Here is a 22029-nt window from a genome sequence, read left to right on the forward strand (position 1 = left end):
ATCCTTCGTTACCGCCTCCTCCGCCGTACTCTCCCACCCCCACACCCACACCTATCCGCCGAGGCTGCCCAAATGCGGCGGATACTACAAGCACACACGGTCCCTCATCACACTCAACTAATACATACGCATCCACATCAATTCCGCACGCCCCACTGCCCCGAGTGCGGTCAGCTGGATGCTCTACGTCACTTCCTGGGTGAATATCCTGCTGACTCCCATCCCTACTCCACTGGAAGCAGGCCCTGGGCAGCTCCGGTCCATTCAAGTACTGATCACCTCGCGAGCTGTGGTGGTCCCTTCGGTCCTCCGCGTCGCTAGACCAGTTTTCTAAATAAAGATTTTTGTCGCGCTCTCCCTGTCTCTCGATTTTCCACTGAGTACAACTTTCTGTCCTGATTGTTAGGGGCACTGAATCCTGTGGTGTATTTCTGCACATTTTCCGGCAACCATGTCCGGCTTAGGACAAGCACAGCCCACAAAGGACACCAGGACAACGCACGCCGCTGGGAAAACTAAAGACACGTCGTGCTGGCAAGCCCGGCACGTGGAATAAAGCTGAACAAATGCCACGTCCACAAGCACAAACGGTCGATTTTTCGCGCTCACCTTTGGTGGCGGCATCTATGTCAATTTGCTGCACCGTGAAGTTGATACTCAGCTGAAACTGTTCGTAAGGAGGACGAAAAAAAACAAAAAAAAAAACGACGAAGGCATTTCAGGGTCATTTCACTCACATTTCGAAAAGAGTCGCTAAAACAAAAATCGAATCTTCCTATTGCTCACAGTCGCGCTGAGCACTGGGAATCTCCCCTGTTAACAGTAAACATTCCGGCGATCATGTGCATTAGAGTAAAATCTCGTGAATTCGAAGCGCAAGGGGAGGTCATCTCAGTTTACGTTAACGAAAGTTCCAACTTATGGAAGTGGGAAGTGGTAAGAATATTAGGACTTCGATGCGTTAAAAAAGCCCGTAGTTGCCGCATGCGTTTTGGCAACCCTCATTTTTCTCCCTCACGAGCGAATGGAGCAAAAAGCCCCCCTCTTTGCCTATTTTAAACCTGAGTAAGATGAGATACGGGCGGCATTCAATCCGGCCACAGATTCCGAGCGAACGGCCGCACTAGCGCTACGCTTTCTTCCTCAGTCGTGTCGCTTGTAGTCTGACCCGAGAAATAACATGCTCACCTCTCAGCGCACCACGCACGCCGCTGCACTCGCCTTCACATCGGCGTAGTCACGTCCGCCAAAACGCCTGCCGTGGTGGTTTCGGTTTCATATGGGTTTCAACCGATTTTACATTCTTTTTCTGTCCTGAACATAGAGTTTCGTACTATAATAACTAGAGGAGAAACTGGCGCAACTGTTAACCGAACTCCGAGGCGGCGCTTACGCTTCGGTTGGAAAGGTGGGTAGTCATGGAACCGGATTGCGGAGAATCGAAACGGGCCTATGGCTGCGCTAATTGTGCTTTTTATATAAAAAACCGTTATTGCGCGGTTCGCTGTTTTCAAATTACTTGCCGAAGAAGAAAGTTAGTGAGCAAAAATTAGTTTTGTACGAAACGAAACGGCGCGTTTAAATAAAAAGCTGACGCGGAGCCGAGGAGGTTTGCGGAATAAGTTTGCCATTTGCCGCCAATTACAGCGGGACGCGGAATCCTTTAAAACATATTTGTAAAAATTTGGGTGCTTGTGGTCTTTAATATCAAGAAAAGCTTTGTGCTCCTAAAAAAAACTAAACCTTCAGAGAAATTCTTCTAACCTGACGGCGTAGACATGCCTGAAGGGCAGGTCTACGCCGTAGGAGGAGCCGCCGTTCGCGCGGAAAGTGTGGCTCTCCCGAGCAGTTCGCAACCTTCGTCAGCTTCGAAAATGCATTGCTCTGCCGAATGAGCAGCGCCGAAACTCCCAATTTGCAGCCAACTTCGCCGCATACAGTACCGTCATTTGTGTTTTCGTGCTCGCAATGCCGGCAATGAGTTGGTAACCCACTCGATTCGCAACACTGGCCATAAACATTTCCACTCAGGGCGGCGTCAGTGCGCGTGTGCCATTCAGGTCAAGCAGCAACATATTTTTGAACGTTTCTTCCAACACCCGCATAGGCAAAGGCGTTCATGCAGGACCACGACGAAAACAAAACTGGCTGCACGATCTGACTTATAATACTTTTCGGGAAGCCGTCCAGTGCCAATCCGAATCCACAACCACTCATCACGTCCATCGCGGAAGACGATCGCAGCTCCAGATTCCTCTCTAGTTCTTATCGTTTGAACTCTAGGCAGTTGATGCGATTCTCGAGGCCTTTCTGGCCAGACGGAGCGGCGCGTAGTTTGAGGTGTCAGGCGCGAAGCGTACTGTTTGAATCAACGGGATTCTTTCAGACGATAGTCTTACTTGCGCGATCTAAACTCGAAAGATTTGATGTGTCGCTGTGCCCCTCAAAAAGGGCTTGCGTTCGGGCTACAGTCGGGTCCACTTATAACGATACTGTTTATAACGAAATATCGGATATAACGATGAACAGCTATGGCAGCGTCAACTTTTGTATTCTTTCTATGGTAAAATAAACCGCTTATTACAATGTTCCAGTGCTACGATATCGGATATAACGATTGAATACGGTTATATTGTGCACCAAAAGCGCAGCAGTGACGACTCTAATGACGCGGTTGCGCAGCCTACTCAGGTAATCTCTTCGTAGGAGACCCAATGCGTGACAATGCGTGACAGTCCCTCGGGGACTTTGTTTCCACCAAGGACATTTACCTCAGGTGGGTGAAGCCCCTATAGATAGACGCTCTTGGAAGAGATTTACGCTAGCTTCACACGCGGCAAACAAAGGTGGCCGACTGTGGCTTCTTTTCCGCAATTTAGTAGTAATACGACCTTGCTGGCATGCGAATAAAATGTTTTGAGCTCTGTTCCGCATTTTTATTTCGCAACCCGCTTATAACAATTATCGGTTATAACGATGATATTTCCTTGGCACTTGGATATTGTTATAAGTGGACTAGACTAGTTGGTTCATCTTACGAAGTTCATCTTCAAGGTTCATCTCAAGCGCACGAAAAATACGGACATGGACCGGCGCTACTTCCAACTGAATTTTATTGAATCGGTAAAAAGACAGGAGATACAGAGAAGGTTACAATTACACGCGCTTGTTGTTCCTCCTGTGTCCATGTTTTTTGTGCACTTAAGGTTCCTAAAGTCAACCACCTGTTCAAAACTCACAAAACTTCCGAACGAGTTTATATTGGCGAAACCCTTTCAAGCCACTAAATCTGGTGTCCCACTTTCTACTTGTCAACAATGTTGAGCAAAAACAAAACATTAGGCACGTACATAACCAATAATAACGCAATGCGCTTTTAATTAAAACAGGTGAGAGCTTGATTTTTGCCTTCGAAAATAAAAACGAACGCGTTGTTCATAAAAAACACAAGGGCTTACGCTGCAGTTTAGATAGTGAGAAGCCATTCAGAATCCAACAGTAACGGATATTTCAACCGATGGTGCGGGAGAAGAGGAAAGCGCGAAAATTGAATTGTCTTGACCAAACCTCCACCGTGCTTATCGTGGGAGGAGCGAGAGAGGTTGACCGGCAGAGAGAAGCTTGGCACGACAGATGCAGTTACCGATAACTACGCGAGTTCGAATATACCGGTAGAGGTTCATAACGAGAACTCTCAAAATCTCACTCTATTTTCTCCGTAAAGGGGCCGTACAGATAACACATAACCTTTTTCAGTTCGAAGCAATGGCCGTTTGGCAACTCGCGAAGCTCTTTTTCAGCCCGGACAGACGTTTTTTTGTAACAAAAAAAGACGCGACAAATATCTTACGTCATATAGAGGAAAATATCCATTCCCCGCTTTATGACGTAAGCAGTGACTCATTTGGGGCAGCATTGTCGCAATAAACGCAGGCACTAAAACGTAGATACCATTGTGGTAACAACTATGCGGTTGGCGGCCGTTGCATGGAGTAACAGTAACGCGGGCAGATCTTTTCAACTGCTTTGACTTGGAAGCAGCTATTTTGTCACCGGGATGTGCTAGCACCGGTTCTGTTGCTGCAAATGCGCAGCACAATCGAGAACATGCCAAGATGTTATCGACGTTTAGAAAATGGAAATGTCTGCCACGCCGAACGAGAAAGAGCCTCGTGTACGAATAGCTGTGGGTGGTAACAAAAACGCGAGAAACGATTGGGATCTTCACGAGCATTGGGATTTCAAGACCTTTAGACGTAATGGCTCGAGGTTGGCTTAAATTGCAGCGGTCACATTTGATGCTACTAAATGTTATCGGGTACAATTTCTTCTCATTTATACTGTCATCCATAAATGTGTGCGCGTGTTCAAACACGCATTTGAAGTTGTCACTTGACATCATTCCTACCTTAAATCTTAACTTCCAATAAAGATTCTGGCCTGGCTAGCGAAGAAAAGCGATCAAGATTACGTTTTATAGTATACCTTGCATAAGGACTCCGCGTCGACGGGGGCCTGGTACTCCCGAACGAAGTACATCACTGCTGTTCCACTTCCTCGGACGCTGACAAAAACCTTGTTGTCGTCATCGGGAATCTGAAAAGGCAACCCGTCAGAGTTAGACGTACAATTGTGCCAGAAAAAAGAAGGAATGCTTCCATTAGTGCAGAGAAAATTGTCGCAAGTATGGCTGACATGACAAAGAACGGAAGCCGACGAAACAGCCTGCGCGGCCCACAACCAGCCTAGCGCCATCATCCCGATTCCATTTTCTCGACGCGATGCCGCGACGATTGTGTTCTCCGTCGCGCGTCAGTTACATCCATTAGTATGGACGAACAGATTAAAAAATTATCCTCGATTGCGCAGAATTGAACCCGCCTGAAATTACCGAGTGCAGTGTGGCCTCGGAAAGCGCGACGAAGCGGTTATCCACCGCATTCACACTAATGTAGCTTTTACTGGCCGCAACTTGCACAAGACGCTCCGAGTTGCTGAGAACACAGAACATGGACTGTGTGTGAGTGCCACCGTCTTGACACTCCCCGGCTAACCATGAAGACAACTTTGGGACTGCCAGCTGATGCACTACCGAAGCTTTGCGACGTCATCGGTCTATGCCGTGGCAGCACGGAACACAAGGGCCTTGGTGTCAGTTCTCCGTGACGCCGGCCTCAACGAAACTCTGTAAACGCTTTCCTTAACTTTACTACTGTGCGTGTGCTGTGTGCCTGTTCCTGCGTCTGTCAGTTTGTCTGCTTATCTGCGTTTTTTATAGTGTTTGTATGCGTTTTTGTGTCTTCGCTCGTTGTCGGCCCCCCCATGTTCTCATGGAGTAGCAAGACAAGCTCGCTGCTAGGCTGGCTCCTCTTTATCATTAAAGGCATTCCTCCTCCTCCTCCTCCTCCTTGGACAGGAATAGCTCAAGAAAATTCGTGTTCATAAATATGTTGTGCCTATTCCGAAACACTAAATTTCGGAACCTCCATTTCTTGTTCTGACAATGGCACGGACGGAGAGCTGACACACTCGCAGGGTCCCGGTGCCGGAAATCATCTTACCTGTTTGCGTTAGGATGCATCCACACGGTCGTGTCTGCTAAGTTAGCGGTTGCGCCCCTTTTTTTTTTTGCAATAAGATGCAAAATGAACTTTATAAATGAATCTCCGACTTTATCAAACTGAGTGAGCGAATCCAGCAGTATGCAGCAAAAAATGATTTCTTTAGCTCTATGCGTTAGCTAAAGTGTAGGCCCGAAAGAAGTACAACGAGATATTCCACCACGCGGAACAACCTTAGGCTGGAAAGACTTTCTGGCGGAAAAGAACGGTACAGTAAGCTACACTAGCACTTTGCCACCAAGCGTTCACAGGATTAAAACATACATAACGTTTCCAACAGCGTTTTAAAGCAACATATGCACCCACACTTGGAAGGGTTGTCTCATTAACAGTCCAGAACCACAGAACAAGCTCAACGACGTGACTCATCGCTTCTTGTGGAATATTTAAAGTAGCCAGTACTCGCACATTGACTAGTCTGAACACCCCATGTTGCCATTCTGGAATTTTCAGACCTCCGGCCATGATTAAATATGATCTCCTCCATACGCGTTCCATTCTTGGCCTGTTCCTGAGTATTTAAAACGCTCACTGTCTTAGCCACGTAGAAGATGTGCCGTGAAAATACAAAATAAGGAGATACATAGTATGACATAGATTTTTTGCTGTACGCCGTCACTTGTTACATGGCTTGGGCAATGTAAATCTGGCGTTCCTGTGCTCGCTGAAATCTCCTCCTGCGAAACCCCGCGTGCATGCGCTATAAAACCGCGTTGGAAGGAAGCTGGAAGTGAGGAAACGAAATTAAATGGTTTGATAGATGACGTCGCTGTGCTGTCGCACCTGCCGACACTGGTAGGGTGAACGGCGCATCGGAAGGAGCTAAACAGAGTCTCCCTCGCAGCAGACCGGGCGCGCAGCGAGCTACAAGACAGTTTTAGTTCTACGTGCGCACAGAGTTCACGTACGCAATCGTTGAAAGCCCACGCGCATGTAGTTTGGAACCCTTATAGTTACACGCACGTACCCGCGCGTATAGGGCGCCGGGATGCGCGCTCTCTTCGCCAATAGCCGCGCCCGTTGCTATGGCGACAACCCCCACTTCGTCAGGTTTAACAGCTAAAAAATCGCCCTTCTATCTGAAAAAAAAAGGCTGTTTTGTCTATTGAAAGCTTTGGTGAGGGTACGAATTGGCAAATTGAAGGCGAAATCAACAGCTTAAAAGATGGTATTGCACCTAGGGATTCGCAACGAAGCTCTTATCGCTGCGAAGCGGGTGGGCAGGGCGCCGCCATATTGGTCAACTGTATACGTGTTGTGTCTGAGATTCCAAAGTGGACAGGTGCCGCCGCGGATTTAAATTCGCGCAACTACACGCGTGAGTTCCCCAGTGCTACGATGGGTGGCGCCACGTCCCCGGTGGGCACCTTTCGGGAGACAATCACGTGACCGTGTTTTTCCCCGCCAACTCTCTCGGCACGGTCTCCATCTTGTGCACCGCCAGTCATGTAAACCTCGGACGAATAAAGTAATTTGCAGTACTCAACAAAGTACTTAACATTGGCGACGAGGCGGATCACCCGCGGCAGGGAAACCCCCAGTGCATCCAGTAAGTCATGGCTGGCCGCCAGCATGATTTTTCGTCACGTTTAGAGGAGTTCACGGGCTCCAACTGGTCATCGTGGTTCGGCCGACTACAATTCTTCTTCGAGGCCAACGATGTGACCGACCCTGTCAAGCAACGTGCACATTTGCTTACACTGTGCGGTGCTCACATTTACGACGTGGTTTGTGCGCTACTTCAACCGAAGACGCCGGACCGAGTGAGCTATGCCGAGATCGTGGCTGCACTTCAGGCGCACTACGACCCTCGCCCGTCGGAGGTCTACAGTCGTGCCATGTTTCAAAGGCGGGATCAGCTTCCAGGCGAGTCGGTGAACGACTACGTTGCGGCACTACGCAAGTTAGCTACGAGCTGCAATTTCGGCACGCTGCCGACGGCAACAGCACCCCCGGCGACGCAAGCTGGTGGAGCGGCATCAACACAGCAGGGAGCTACGGACTACAATCCAACGCTTCTGCCGTTAGATGTAATGTTGCGGGATCGCTTTGTGTGTGGTCTCCGCGACGAGAACCTTCAGCAGCGACTGTTCGCAGAGAAGGAGCTCACGTTTACAAAGGCCTACGATTTCGCTATTCGAGCGGAAAGCGCCGTCCAGCAACAACAAAAGATAAAAACTGATCACGCGGAAGTCAACAAGGCAGCAGCGCACGCCAGCGACAGCGCTACGAACTCCAAGGCGCATTCTCAAGGACAACGCTGTTGGCGCTGCGATGGATCCCACAGTCCCAAGACATGTAAGTTCATCAAAACAACGTGCAATTACTGCCGGAAGCAAGGCCACATTGTTAAGGCTTGTATCTCAAGGAAGAAGGCTGAGAAAAAGACGTACTAGCGCAGCATTTCCTTAGGAACTTCACAGACTGCCAACGTGACGGAGCAAACCAAACCAGACGTTTCAACGCTGCATGATCTCTGTACAGTGGCAGACGGGTTCAACACCCCGAAGTTCACCCTGAAGCTTACAGTGCATGGCAAACCAGTGACTTTTGAGGTTGACTCCGGTGCAGCGTGTACCATGGTTAGCAAAGACACTTTTCAAACTGTGTGGCCAACGCACGCACCTACACTGCAGCAGGACGACATTCATCTACGCACCTGGTCAGGTCAGCAACTCCAAGTCATTGGAACAGCGACAGTTAATGTTGTTCACAAGAACGCGACTTGTCAACTACCACTTCTTGTTGTCCAAGGCACAGGATGCAGCTTGTTGGGACGCAACTGGTTTGACAAGCTGGGCATCGAGCTTCACGGCATTCACCAGACAACGGACGAAGGCATTTAGACGAAGCTGCTACGGAAGTATGATGACGTTTTTTGTGAAGACACCACGGGACACAGAGGCCCACTAGTAAATCTGGAACTGAAGGAGGGGGCAAGCCCCAAGTTCTTCAAGGCACGGCCTGTGCCCTTTGCCATGCGCGCATCATCGGAGGCGCAGATTGACAAGTACGTAGAAGACGGTATTTGGGAGCCTGTCCAACACTCAGACTGGGCTACACCACTAGTATGGGTACGGAAAAAAGACGGAAGCTTGCGTGCCTGCGGTGACTACCGCTGTACCGTAAATGAGGCTGCGAAGAAGACTGCATACCCCTTGCCTACAACAGAGGAAGTGTTTAGCACTTTGAAGGGAGGGCAAGTTTTCAGCACCTTGGACTTGGCCCAAGCTTACACTCAACTTCACGTCAGTCCAGAGACAGCACAGATTCTCACAGTCAACACCACGAAGGGTCTGTACAAAGTTAACAGGCTTCCATTTGGCGTTTCAGCTGCTCCAGCAATTTTCCAGCGCTTTATGGAGACAACCTTGAGCGGCTTGCCAGGAGTATGTGTTTACCTGGACGATATCATAGTGAGTGGAGCAACAGCGAAAGAGCACAAAGACCGTCTTGCGGCAGTTCTGGAGCGACTGGCCCAGGCAAACCTTCGACTGTGCAAATCCAAGTGTCAGTTTGGTGTGGCTGAAGTCAAGTTTCTTGGTCACAAGATTGATGCAGCAGGGATCCACACGTCAGATGACAAGGTTGAGGCCATCGTGAAGGCACCAGCACCCACAAGTAAGCAAACACTGCAGTCTTTTCTGGGCATGCTGGCCTTCTATGACCGCTTCCTGGAGCGCCGCGCTACAGTGGCGTCAACACTGTACGAGCTGCTGGCGAAGGACAAAACTTGGAAATGGGAGCAGCGGCATCAAAAGGCATTTGATGAGCTCAAACAGTGCCTTTTGTCGAGGGCTGTCTTGGCACACTATGATGAAAGCAAGCCCCTCTTAATTTCATGTGATGCTTCGCCTTATGGCGTAGGTGCCGTGCTTGCTCAGCTGGACAGTCAAGGCAGAGAGGCACCAATTGCATTCGCATCCCGGACATTGGGTTCCGCTGAGCGTAACTACGCGCAACTCGACCGGGAAGGACTTGCTGTAGTCTTTGCAGCCAATCATTTCCACAAGTACATTGTGGGCCGAGAAGTCACCTTTTTGACGGATCACCAGCCGTTACTCGGGATTCTTGGGCCACGAAAGCCTGTACCTGAGATGCTTTCGCCCAGGATGAAAAGGTGGTGCCTCAAACTCTCAGCGTACAACTACAACCTCCAGTATCGCGCCGGTAGTCGTCACCAGAATGCGGATGTGCTTAGCCGACTTCCACTGCCAGACCGCATTGAAGAACCTAACCCACCTGGAGACATCCTAATGTTTGAGGCGTTACCGCGACCACCGTTGACAGCTGACGTTGTATCCACACTCACTCAAGAGGACCCCATTCTTGCGGAAGTCTTTTCAGCAGTACAGAATGGCACCGTGCAGCGATTACAGGGAGACAGGTTCACTCCATACCGAAGAAGAGCTACCGAACTTGCTATCCATCGAGGATGCATTAGCTGGGGCTCAAGAGTTGTCATACCTGCGGCAGCTCGAGAACAGGCCATGTCCTTGGTTCACGCGGGACATCGTGGAATTGTAGCCATGAAGGCTTGTGCGCGCAGTTACCTTTGGTGGCCTGGCTTGGACGCCGAGATTGAAACAACTGTCAAGTCATGTAAGCAGTGCCAGCGCACCCAGAGCGATCCCAAGAAGGCTCCAGTTCCAATTTGGACGCAGCCGACGACACCATGGCACACCTTGCATGTGGACTTCGCTGGTCCGGTGGAGGGACATACCTTTTTGGTCGTCGTCGACGCTTTCACCAAGTGGTTGGAGGTGCGACCAGTGAACAGCCCGACATCGACAGCAGTCATCAGTGTGCTGCGTTCTCTGTTCGCCACGTTCGGCATACCGCGTAAAGTTGTGTCGGACAATGGGACTGCGTTTGTGTCTTCGGAGATACAAGGCTTCTACAAAAGAAACGGCATTCGGAGTGTAACGTCAGCCCCATACCACCCTGCTACGAATGGGCAAGCAGAACGTTATGTAGGAGAACTGAAGAGGGCGCTCGGAAGAGAACCGTCCGGTTCGCTCAACGTTCGCTTGTCGCGTTTTCTGTTCAGGCAGCATACCACTGTGCATCAGTCGACAGGCATAACACCCGCTAAGGCTATGTTTGGGAGGGAGCTACCAAGCCAGTTGGACCTAGTCAACGCATCTGAAGGACAAGAGATGACACAAGCTGAGCTACCCCAAAGCCGTACACTCGTTGAAGGAGAAGCAGTATGGGTCAGGCAGTTCAGCAAAGCCAGCAGGGGGCCCGACTGGACAGAAGGAACTCTGGTTAAGAGGATGGGTCACCGATCCTGGCTTGTGCAGTGTGCAGGAAGAACGGTAAGACGCCATCTGAACCAGCTCAGGAAGCGTGCCGGGGAAGTGACCCTGGACAGACAAGCCTCAGCGACACTCACATGGGGCATGGACAGTAATCCAACGGGAAACACACTAGCGAAGCCATCATCACGTCAACCGGAATCTGGCACACCAAAACGTCCAGCACGGATTAGACGACAGCCTACATGGTACAAGGCATCCTTCTAAGGGGGTAAAAGTGTTGTGTCTGAGATTCCAAAGTGGACAGGTGCCGCCGCGTATTTAAATTCGCGCAACTACACGCGTGAGTTCCCCAGTGCTATGATGGGTGGCGCCACGTCCCCGGTGGGCACCTTTCGGGAGACAATCACGCGACCGTGTTTTTCCCCGCCAACTCTCTCGGCACGGTCTCCATCTTGTGCACCGCCAGTCATGTAAACCTCGGACGAATAAAGTAATTTGCAGTACTCAACAAAGTACTTAACAATACGTACGGAAGCAACGCAAAGACCGTAACGTACAAATTCTAACCTCATGTACGTCCGCGAGACCCGACCCTTCGCGTTCTGCGCATGCGCATCCGCCATGCGTGGAAGCTCTATGCGCGCGAAGCTTCTCGTTCGTGAAACCAGAACTGTCTACTGCGTGAAGCACAGCTCCAGCGACAACGGCGGGCAGGGGCGGGCCGGGCAGCGTCAACATGGCAAACGTTTCCGCTTGGTTGATAGAGTAGATATTAACTTTTTTGATAACAGTACTTCGTAATTTTCTCTAGCTACAGAGCGCTGTTCCCAGGACCAAGTGCTTGTTACCTGTATCCGGTTCTTGACGCCGGCGTTGTCCCGCCGGATACGCAGCGTGCGGTTGAAGTTCTTGTCGCCACTCAGCGTCACCTCGCAAGTCAGATCGACGCCGGCGTCTCGGGCGTAGACAGCGTACTTGGCCAGCGCTTGCAGCGCCACCACCGTGTCCTGCGAACCACGGCGCCGTTCAAGCATTAACTGCCCACTTTCCCCGATTAGCGCTCCGGCTTTCGGCGAGAGAGAGAGTGAGAGAGAGAGAAGGCTCTTTATTGAAAAAAGCAGAGAGTTTTGCCGGCGTTTGCAACCGCCTAAATGCTTGAGTATTTGTAGATTGTGTCACAGAATTCACAATTTCGAAATGTGGCCAATGTCCTTCAAATAAGAAAACAAACTTTTTAGAGCCTGACGCTGTTTTGAGGGCCACGTCCATATTCCTAGGATGGTCTTCAAAGTTACCGGCCCTTGATCTAGGCGTTCAATATCTTAAAAAAAAAACGGGATCTTGGTGCCAAGTAGGTCACACATTTTAATAAAATATGTTCAACGGTTTCTACTGAAGAACAGTTATCGCAATACGGGTTGGTCGTCAGTCCGAGGCGAAAAAATTGGCCGCGTATCTGCTCCTTTCGTTGCAAATGTCGTCAAAAGACGATAGTCTTTATCGGCTTTTGCGAAGTAAATGCCTCCCTTCGCTTTCCCACTCACCTCTCATGTTGTTCCTCTTGCGTCTCGCTCCTCCCAAGGTAAAGACGCCAAAGGTTTGCTTAAATCATTTTAAATTTCCCGCGTTCCACTACTCCAAACCGAGTGTCTCGATGCGAACGCTGCCGTACTGCGGAGACGCGCGTTAATCGAGGCGCCCTACTTCAACGTTTATAGAACCGCGTTTCCCTACTCCACGTGCGTTGCAAGCAGAACGTGGAACCTATCTAGTGGAACCCTGCGTAACTGTTGCCGGTTGATTTCTTAAAATGGCGCAAGAAGCTATAGTGGCGCGGGCGACAGCAGGCGACGGCGGAGTGAATTATTTTTCTGCAGTTGATGAAGTATTTAATTTCGCAAAAGCAAGCATGTTTGATTTTTTTTATAAAGGAACAATGCAAATATAATTTCTGTATTGATTTGCTGTCTCATATTTGCGTAATGTCTTGTTCTTCTTCAACAATGTTGACAAGTATGAACACTAGACATAGACGGTAGATTTAGCTGTGACTATATAAGACTAATGCGCAGGCATTGTTTTGCTTTGGCCGGGTGGCTGAATCGAGTCACAGACAGACAGACGGACAGACATACAGATATACAGACAGATCAAAATTTCTGGGTTTAAGGAGCCCAAGACAGACTATCGTCTTTAAAAGGTAACTGTTGTTGTAGGCCGAGTTCAGTCGTAGGTGATGATACAATGTCTCCAGCCTACGAGGGAACTGTCTTGGAGGACTTGATGTCAATTCAGGATCAATAACGTGCAAAAATACTCCGTTATTCGGTTAGTTGCACCATAGCCGGTTTCGATCAGTTACTGCAAAGCGATGGGCCATGGTAGAAGCCTCGTTTTTTGTAAAGTACATTTTGCGGTATTTCCGGTGGTTAAGGCCCATACGGGCCGCTTCATCGGCTTTTTGATTTCCAATAATACCACAGTGGCCAGGTATCCATTTCCATTTTATAGTATGTCCAGCAATGCAAGCGAGGTGGTGAAGGAAGGGTGAAATGTTTTCATTCCGTCTGGAGCGACCAACATCATCTACAGCGGCTGAGCTCTATGCCCTCAAAGAAGCAATTGTTTACTTCCTACGCCACCAGCCGCATCAGTGGGGCATCTTTACCGACTCGAAGGCAGCTCCGCAAGTTTCGTCAAGGAGGAGCAGGTCTTCCCCTCACCATACTGCAGCTTTTGGCGATACGTACGCTAATCTTATTCACGTTCTGACATTGCACTCGACGAGGCACCTGTGTATGAGCTCCTGTGCAAAATCACCTGATGGTTCCGGGAGAAATGTCGCTGACAGCAGTACTACTACACGAAATGGTACATTTTTCCCCTCTGGGAAGTTTTAATTCGACAAAGATTACTGCTAGCCCTTGAATCAATACCTTCACAACGTGGTTACTTTAGGCACTTCCTACATGGTCATAACCTCAGAACTGACTTGTGTCTTTCCGTCTGTTTCCCTTGCGTCGCCTAAGGTGTTCGGCTATGTTTCCTTCACCTGTCCTTTTGGTCGGTGCCGAGCGAGGGACGGAGCCCGTTCGCCATTTGGTAGCGTGGCAAATCTTAAACACTGTACGCAGGACAGCAGGTATCGTAGTTCTCTTCTTATCTTTTTCTAGTTGTCCTTTTGCATATAAACTGCAGGTAGTTACAAGTTCTATCTTGTCCTATCATTAGCGACAACTACTAGCCCAAAATGGTACATTCCAAGGAACATAAAAATCCGATATTACTGTCCTCCTTTAAGGGAGTGTAAAAATATGCATTCCTGTATTTAATGCCTCATGCCAGCCCAGGTCCTTCACTGTCAACGTGCGGAGAAAGCTGACAGATTGTGTTTGTAAGCATTCAATTTGTGAGCATCCATGCAGGCCACTTTGCTTTATGTGTGGTTGAAGAAACGATGGGCATCTCCTCTGTCGTGGGCCCCAATATCCACTGGAAAGAAACGTGCTGGCCACCGAACTCAGCCGATTGGACGATCGGCGCTTCAGGGTAGAGACTATTGTTGGAAATCTGTCCCGACGGCCAAATTCACAAACCCCCTTCGTTTTCTGAATAATGCACAATTGCACGAAAGTCTTTGGTGCCAAAGAAAAGGACTCTGAGTGCACGCGTTCCTGTTCCTATCTTCGCCTCTTCGCCTTCCGCCCTACTTCATCCCATAAACCTCACTCCCCCAGCGCAGGGCAGCAAACCGGACATGGTTAACCTCCCCGCTTTTCCATTTCTTTTCATCCTATCCCATCCTTTCCAAAATGGGGAAGCTCCACATTGAAATCATCGAACAGAAGTGCTTTGCTATAACAATTCTTTTTGGTAATCCTAAATTATTGGCGCCTAGTTTTCGGTGAAATTTTAAATTCATTGATGGTTTTGAAGAACGGGTGTGTAGTTATGAAAACTTAGGGGCTAACAGCATTCGTCTGCGGCAACGCTTCGTACTTCAAATAACTGTGCCGTCTGTTCCCACTCTGAGGTAAACTACCTGACGCCTTGTCATGCCTTGTTACGCCAGCTGGTTTGTAATGAAGGCACGCAAATATTGAGGAGAAATCCGCAAGTCTGCGAAAAACCGTCGTCGTCGTCGTTGTTCTTGTTTTGCGTTCAAGAAAATCGCCGCCTCTGCAAAGCGTAAAACTAAAAAAAAAAAAAAACACGCGTGGAATCCGATGAGATCAAGTGGGCAGTCACTGCGCCATCCCACAACGGTGGTTACAGTGTAACAAAAGTTGTCCTTGATGTTCTTTTTTTTTTTTGGGGGGGGGGGGTAGTGGGGTATCACATACCCATTTGGGGGATTGGGCAAGAATCGGGGTGTTTGAGTAGTAGTAGTAAAGTCCTTTATTGGGAAGGGACGGCCGGTTGTCCAGAGGGTCGAAATGGGAATAGCAGGGAGGGAGGATTCACACTTCTTGAATCTTCAAGGGCCGTACAGGATCTAATTGTCCAGTTTGAGGAACCGAGTGGGTTGTAGGCCCCGGCTCACACTCCTCGAGCCAGACCGCTCTCAAGGGAAAAAGTGCCTAGCGCGGCAAGGAATTGGGGGTCATGGTATGGGGGATTAGCTGGTGAAGAACCATTTGGGAGTGCATTTTCGATATTATATCGATGGTCTGAGAATGCAGTGCAGTGCCAGATTAAATGATTTAGGTCCGCGATAGAAGTCGCTGAACAGCGGACAACGTGGTGGTAGTGACTTCCCAGGGTGAATCCATTTGTACGTTATGTGAGGAGTGAGAGCATCGTTCGCAAGAGTCTTGAGAGGGTCTTTGAGAGGCTAATGTGCCTGCTTCACAAAATTCCCAAAACGACGAATGGGAAACGTAAATGTTGTAGAATTGCGCGCCGCGTGACACTTGAACGTGGTGGTACGTGCGTAGAACATGTGCACACCAGCCGCGCGGAGCCCTGTTTCCAAGAAAACAAGCAAACGCAAAAAAAGAGACGGAAACACGGTGCGGCCGCAAAGAAGTCCGTCGAAGCGATTCGATCCAAAAGCAAAAGAACGAAAGTGAGAAAAGAGACGCAGATACAATTTAGGGGTAAATAGGTTGTTGATAAGTGTCGCCAGGCTGTAGCCTTTAACGCGCAAAATAGGTATAAGTTCCCCGAGAACGCTGTTGATCTCCTTTTAACTGCCACGTTGAGTGTTACATTTGGAGTGGAAGGAACAAATCACCTTCATTTTGTTCATGTTGTGACACTTAAGCAAATTAAGAAGCTACATTGGCTGCGCCATTATCTCCTGCTTTTTTGTAGATTCCCCACCACACATGTGCACAGCCAATAAAACACTCCGGGACATTTAGGCCTGCTTACTCGCTTTAAGGGCAGCAACATAGCCATACTTGTCAAAGGACCCCTACCACTACCCCATGCACCCGTCTCTTCATCTTTGGCGCGTAATATTCCGAGGGATGGGCAGAATGGGGACGCCACAGTATTTCCACAATGAGGGTTGTGCCCAACCGGGCTGCACCATTTCTACTTGCCGTCACGTTTACGTCACGATATGAGATCAACGGTGCACGCACTAGGCCAACTCCTGCTTCGCCGCTGGCAATGGGGTCCCAGTGAGTTCTCGGAGGAAAAAAGACGTAAATTTAGATAATGTTTTTATCCGCGGCCTTTTCCTGTACCTGACGACAACCTCCAGGACGGCGGTTTGTCCCGCAATGGGGCACCTATAAACGTATCACGTTAAAGCTAGCTGTTTAAAGGAGCCATGAAGAGAAAACAAAATTTTATTTTATTCGAAAGATTCGATGTTTCATAGTACCCCAAGCGCTTTACCAGAAGAAAATGATGCTTTATTCACTGAGAAATAAGGCAATTTAAGCCAAAATTTTAAATCTCCCGCTACATTGCGCAGTTCGTGACGTGAACAACGGCGTCATACGAGCCGGTCCATGAAACAGACACTTAGTACGTCGACTCCATATAGCACCCACACGCGGGAATCAAACAGGAACCTGAACTCGTGCCGAAACCGAGACGGCGGCCATTTTAAAAATACTAGTAAAACCTAGTGCACCCGCAGCCCTAGTCATGGAATCGCCTGATCCGGACAACAAAACTCTCGCCAAGGAGCTCGGGCTTGCTTATACAACCTCACACCACTTGAACGCTCAATGCTTCTAAGTGCACGAGCGGCCGCAGTTGTGGGATACACGGATGGACCGGAAAGCGACCATTCCGCGATACCTACAACAGACGAACGCCCAGCCGTCGTCACCGCTGCCTCGTCAGACCCGTCGCGACAGACGAATACAGACGAATACGTATATGCCTTATTTTTATTAGGTTAAAGGGGTCCTGAAATACCTTCCGCCGATGCGTGGATGTACATGTAACCAAATAAAGCAATGTATTAGCAATATCCTCCTGCAAGAATTTTGTTAAAGCGATGAGTATTAGCTGAGAAATCGTAAATCAAAAACCGCGCATTATCGCCGAGCCGCGTTTCCTCCTCGTTTCAACGTACTCTCCGCTGTTGACGGCGCGCGAGGCTTCCCTCCCATGATGCTGCGCTCCTCGGCGGTGACGTACTTCCGCTATTGCGCTGCTCACACTGCATGCCGTCTGCTACGGGCAAGCTTTGTTGACACCATGAATCCCGCACTACGCTAAAGGCTGGAAAAGCGAACGAAAAATCTGGCCGCATGTGTGCGGCGGCCTGGCCTTGCCCTTTCGCGGTGTACGTTGCTGCAGAACTTTGCTATCGGCGGCACGTGACTTCTTATCGGCGGCGAACTCGCAGCCGCACGGGGGGATCGTGCTCTCGCTCCCTTGGATGCACAGCGCACTGTTTATCCAAAAAGCGCCGTATCAGATGTGGCCCCGCTGGTGCCGGGTCTTATTTTGTGGCGGCGGTAATTCGTGACGGCGGCATGTGAAAAAGACATTTTAAACCGATACAGAACCCGTGCACAAAACGCCAGTTCAGCTTGGGGCGACGCGTGGTGGAGAGCGGCAACGTTGGCAAAACATGCTCTGCCGCGGCTCTGAGCTTTTTAGCGCTGGAGCGAGCGCCATTTCTTTGACAATATCAAACATCGGTTGCCCTGGCAACAAGGCACAAACCGCTCTAGAAGTCAGTTACGGTTGCGTGATTCCGGTTCAGCTTGGGGCACCACCTCGCGGCATATGGGCACTCCAGGCATACTACTCACTCTCATTTGGAAGTGCGAGATGCGTTTGGCATTACAGGAGGCGATGGTGTGTGTGTTGTGGACGCCTTTGTTTCGCGATGAAATGCGACGTTGTGCTTCTGCGGGTGGATAGTGCTTCCCATGGTTTGGATTATCTTTCTCGAGCGGCGTACGACTCAACCTCGCATGGGGAATGTGCAGTGTGTGTGGCTAAAAGCCATCTCGGCTTGCGCGCCAGAGTTAAGTGACTTGCTGTTCGTCCCCGCAAACCGCGCGCGAGGTGAGTGCCGAATTTACGACGGGCAGGAGGAGGCAACCTATCGTCTGTCAATCGCGGTTCAGACTTGCAACGCATGTTGTGACGTTGTGTTCGTTCGAAACACATCTCTGGATTGTTTTGAAGTGGAATAAAATGTATCCGTCAAACCCGGGCATTCGGCTCAGGGCGTTCTCTGCGATTGCACGAAAGAAGTGCCACGGGGCTTCAACGCTTTCTTTACGGAACGTACTCAGGTAAGAGAATATCCATGTCGTGTTATGGCCGTGTAACTGTTGCATTCAATACGAACGGTTAAGCGTTTGTTTACACTTGTTTTGTTTGTCGTAAAATGCCCAAGCACTCCGACACTCCGCTGGCAGATCAGCCGGCGAGCCGACGCTGAGCAGACGACTCATCTCTTTGCCGGAAGTGCGTGAAAAAGCCGCCCAATAGCAGGATGTCTAGCTCATGACGAACATCTGGGAATCGATGATGTAGACATGTGAAGATGGCGGCGTCCAAAAACACGAAGGAAAGGGTGAGAAAAAAGCGACAAACTTTGCAACGAAAGTGTGAGCTTTCCGCTGCGCGTAAAAGAGTAATACTTGGCCCAGATGACCTTGACGACCCAATCTAACGATTGCGCTACTTCATTTAGTGTGCTCAAAATGCCTTTCAGGGCCCCTTTAATAATAGTTCAATTTCAGTAGCAGTATCACTTATGCCAGTTGGCGGGTGTCGTGTATGGAAAGCCGTTCGCGCGAGCTCTCTGCTCCGACCAGAAAGATACGAGCGTCAATGCGGGTGTGTACGGTATTTTTTTTTGCAAGCTCAGAGCGCTTTGACGGCGATTTGACGAAGTCGGCGACGAGAGGCGCCATGTCCCAGGAGTGAGCTAGCGTAGGGGTCCCTGCCGTAATCACTTCGTCGGAAGTGAAACGAGCACACTCGTACTTCCTTTAGCTCCCTTTCTCCTCCGTTTGCAAAGTTCACAAAACGTAGCCACTTGCTTCGCCGAGGTTCGTCGTTGGGCAGCACATGAAAGGAGATCTTTTCACCGGCAGGGATGTCGCACTCCCTCGACGATTTGCCCGTACTACATGGGCATTTCATAAAGCAGCAACGAAATTTCATTGTAAAGCACTCGAACAAACTGAAGTTTTCAGCGGTTGTAAAATGGAAACGACTCGTAAAGACAGCAGCAAGCCAACACCATTCCGGAACGTCTGCGGCGACTGGCACTATCTCGTCGCTGCTTGCTGTTCCTTACTCCCCTCGTTTCTATTTTTACCTTTGCTGGTTGGCGATATGACGGCCAACCTCCTGTCAAGGGATTAAGATACCAAGCAAGGTCGCGGCTGTGCGTGCTGTAGCGGTTCGTTTGCCCCGAAGAGCCTCGAACCAGAAAATTCGTCTGCGCGACGGCGAGATGTTGAGCTCGGCCGGCGGTAGTTTCGTACGCATCGGCGTACACGTTTGCGTCTTTGTTGGGAACTTCAACCGTTTACTCCACCATTCTTAGTGTCATAAAAGGAATGTGCAGTATGTTTAACGGGCATATAGCTCACTATGCAAACTGGTGCACCCTACCTAACTTGCGTTTGCTTTTGCCGGCCTCCGCCAATCGCAGAGCATTTTAGTGTGACATCATAGGTTCTGTTGCGGGAAATGAGCTGGTGGGTCGCATGGTCATTCCCTTTTTTCTTAATTATGTAGCTTATTTGAGCGAAGTTTGTGTTAAAATTGGTGTCAGTATGGTTCTAACGAGGCAATCTTTCGAATGAACCAAACTTGTGTTTTCTCTTCATGGCTCCTTTAAGCCTAACAACCGGGTAAGTGGGGCGTTCGCCAGATGCAAACCGCTTTTTTACCAAACTTGGTTTTTACATTTTGCCCACTGCGCCGCCTGATGTCTCTGTTCTTGGGAGAAAAAGTAACTACGAATGCTCACCTGGCTAGACTGCAGGGACCCACTTGGGTTCATGCGCAGGTTGAGCCATCGCACCAGGCCGGTGACGTCGTTGTCGCCGGATTCGAGCAGCGCCAGCAGCGCGTACGACGTGGCCTGCACCGACAGGGGCTCGTTCCTCGCCTGCACGTGCCGGCCGTCTGCGGGGAGAGAAACGTTTGCATGGGGGGAGGGGTGCCTTGATTGCTGGGCGAAGACCGGTTTCCACGCGTCACGATGACGACCTTTGGAGAACAATAAAGACATCCATGTTGCTTCAGCTATAAACAACTCTTAAGAAAGCCGCATAGTATGCATAAGCATATTCTTATGACGTGCGACCACGAAAGCACTTCTTTTGGCCGGATACGTCGGTCAGCTTTGCGAGGATGTCGGCACCAAGTCCACAACGCAGAAACAGAATTTCTTCCAGGGCCACGGCGATAGCACCCTTCCTGTATACATACAGGTGCTGCGTTGGTCACCGTGTGGCATCCTTTATCTTTGACACACGCGCTACGAAACACCTCCTAACCAATGGGAAATGAGCCCGCGCAGTGGGCTGATGCGCAAGCATCGCCCTCTTGTGGACGCCTCTGGCGGAAATCCGCTGGGTGCGCGTGCGCTTTCGCCAACTTAGCCGAGAAGCGCATCCGCGATAAGACTGCAGGAAATCCGCCGAAGTGGCGCAGTGACCGGGGCCTGGTGCTTCTTACTGCGCAAGAGGTCGCGGCTTCGAGGAGCCGTTCTTTGATAGAGAGGGAAGCGAAAAGGCCTCGGAGCTCCTTAAATATTATCAGAGGGTCAGCATTATTCTGTAGCTCTTTATTATGGCCTTCTCACAGCCCAGGTTTTAAAAGAAAACTACGCCAGGTTCTGCGTTTAAAAACAAAACTACAAGGCGTTTCCCTAATATCCATCCTAAACAGCGCTTGACAACCCGACGACGAGGAAAAGCGGACACAAGACGGCGCTCGTCGGGGTGTAGTCAGGCGCTGTTTAGGATGGACGGATACCAACTAGCCCAGCTGTCGATTCTGTTGTTTCCCGAATAATAACGCTGTTGTTTAAAAACAATCCTACAAGGCGTTTGCCTAATCATAACGCTCTTCAAACACTAATAATAGTTATCAACGAGGCAAAGAAGCCCAATGACGAGAGCCAGCACGCGATTTGCGCCTTGGTGTAATGGAATTATACATTCTGGAGTATAATTGCGTTGCTTTGTTCATATAAATTATATCACATGGAACACGAGATCAAGATGCGGCAAATGAAAGGACGGAGTGCGTGGTTCTCCTATTCCAGCCTGCCAAACATTTCAGCCATAGCATTGACTTTGTTAACCAGCACGAACATGTTTTTTTTAATTTAACTTCATTTATTATACCCTAAAGACCTGGAGGCATTCATAACATATGACGGAGAGAGAGGTAAGAAAACAATTTTCACAGGATTACAATTGATCAGAAATAGTTTTAGAGATATTACAGCACAAAAATACGACAAACTACCCTAAATTAGAACGCCGCAAGAACTTTCAACGTGCACAAATATCAGGGGGTTGAAGAAACACCTAGTAAAGAACGAAATAGTTTACGAAATCGTTAAGTAGAATAGTTTAACAACGTTCTTGAGACGTCAATAGCGCCCTCTACTAACAGAATTGGCAGTGCGAGGTTAATCATGCATAAATATTTGACAGCGAAGCTGTACACAGCTGCCGTCC

General features: G+C 49.4%; 1 protein-coding gene across 1 annotated transcript in view; it reads right to left on the reverse strand.

Moving 5' to 3' along the window:
• Positions 1–22029, reverse strand: part of LOC144160994 (venom factor-like) — a 267369-nt gene that overhangs the window by 85449 nt on the left and 159891 nt on the right. The window contains exons 28-31 of the mRNA XM_077692061.1: positions 20304–20461; positions 11734–11892; positions 4486–4596; positions 610–667 (exon numbers count right to left, since the gene is read on the reverse strand). Of these exons, the coding sequence (XP_077548187.1) occupies positions 610–667; positions 4486–4596; positions 11734–11892; positions 20304–20461 (486 nt within the window). The remainder of the gene's footprint in view (positions 1–609; positions 668–4485; positions 4597–11733; positions 11893–20303; positions 20462–22029) is intronic.

Source organism: Haemaphysalis longicornis, unplaced genomic scaffold (assembly GCF_048455015.1).
Source record: "Haemaphysalis longicornis isolate Haplotype H1 unplaced genomic scaffold, Haemaphysalis longicornis Haplotype H1 scaffold_11, whole genome shotgun sequence".
Lineage (NCBI taxonomy): Eukaryota > Metazoa > Arthropoda > Arachnida > Ixodida > Ixodidae > Haemaphysalis > Haemaphysalis longicornis.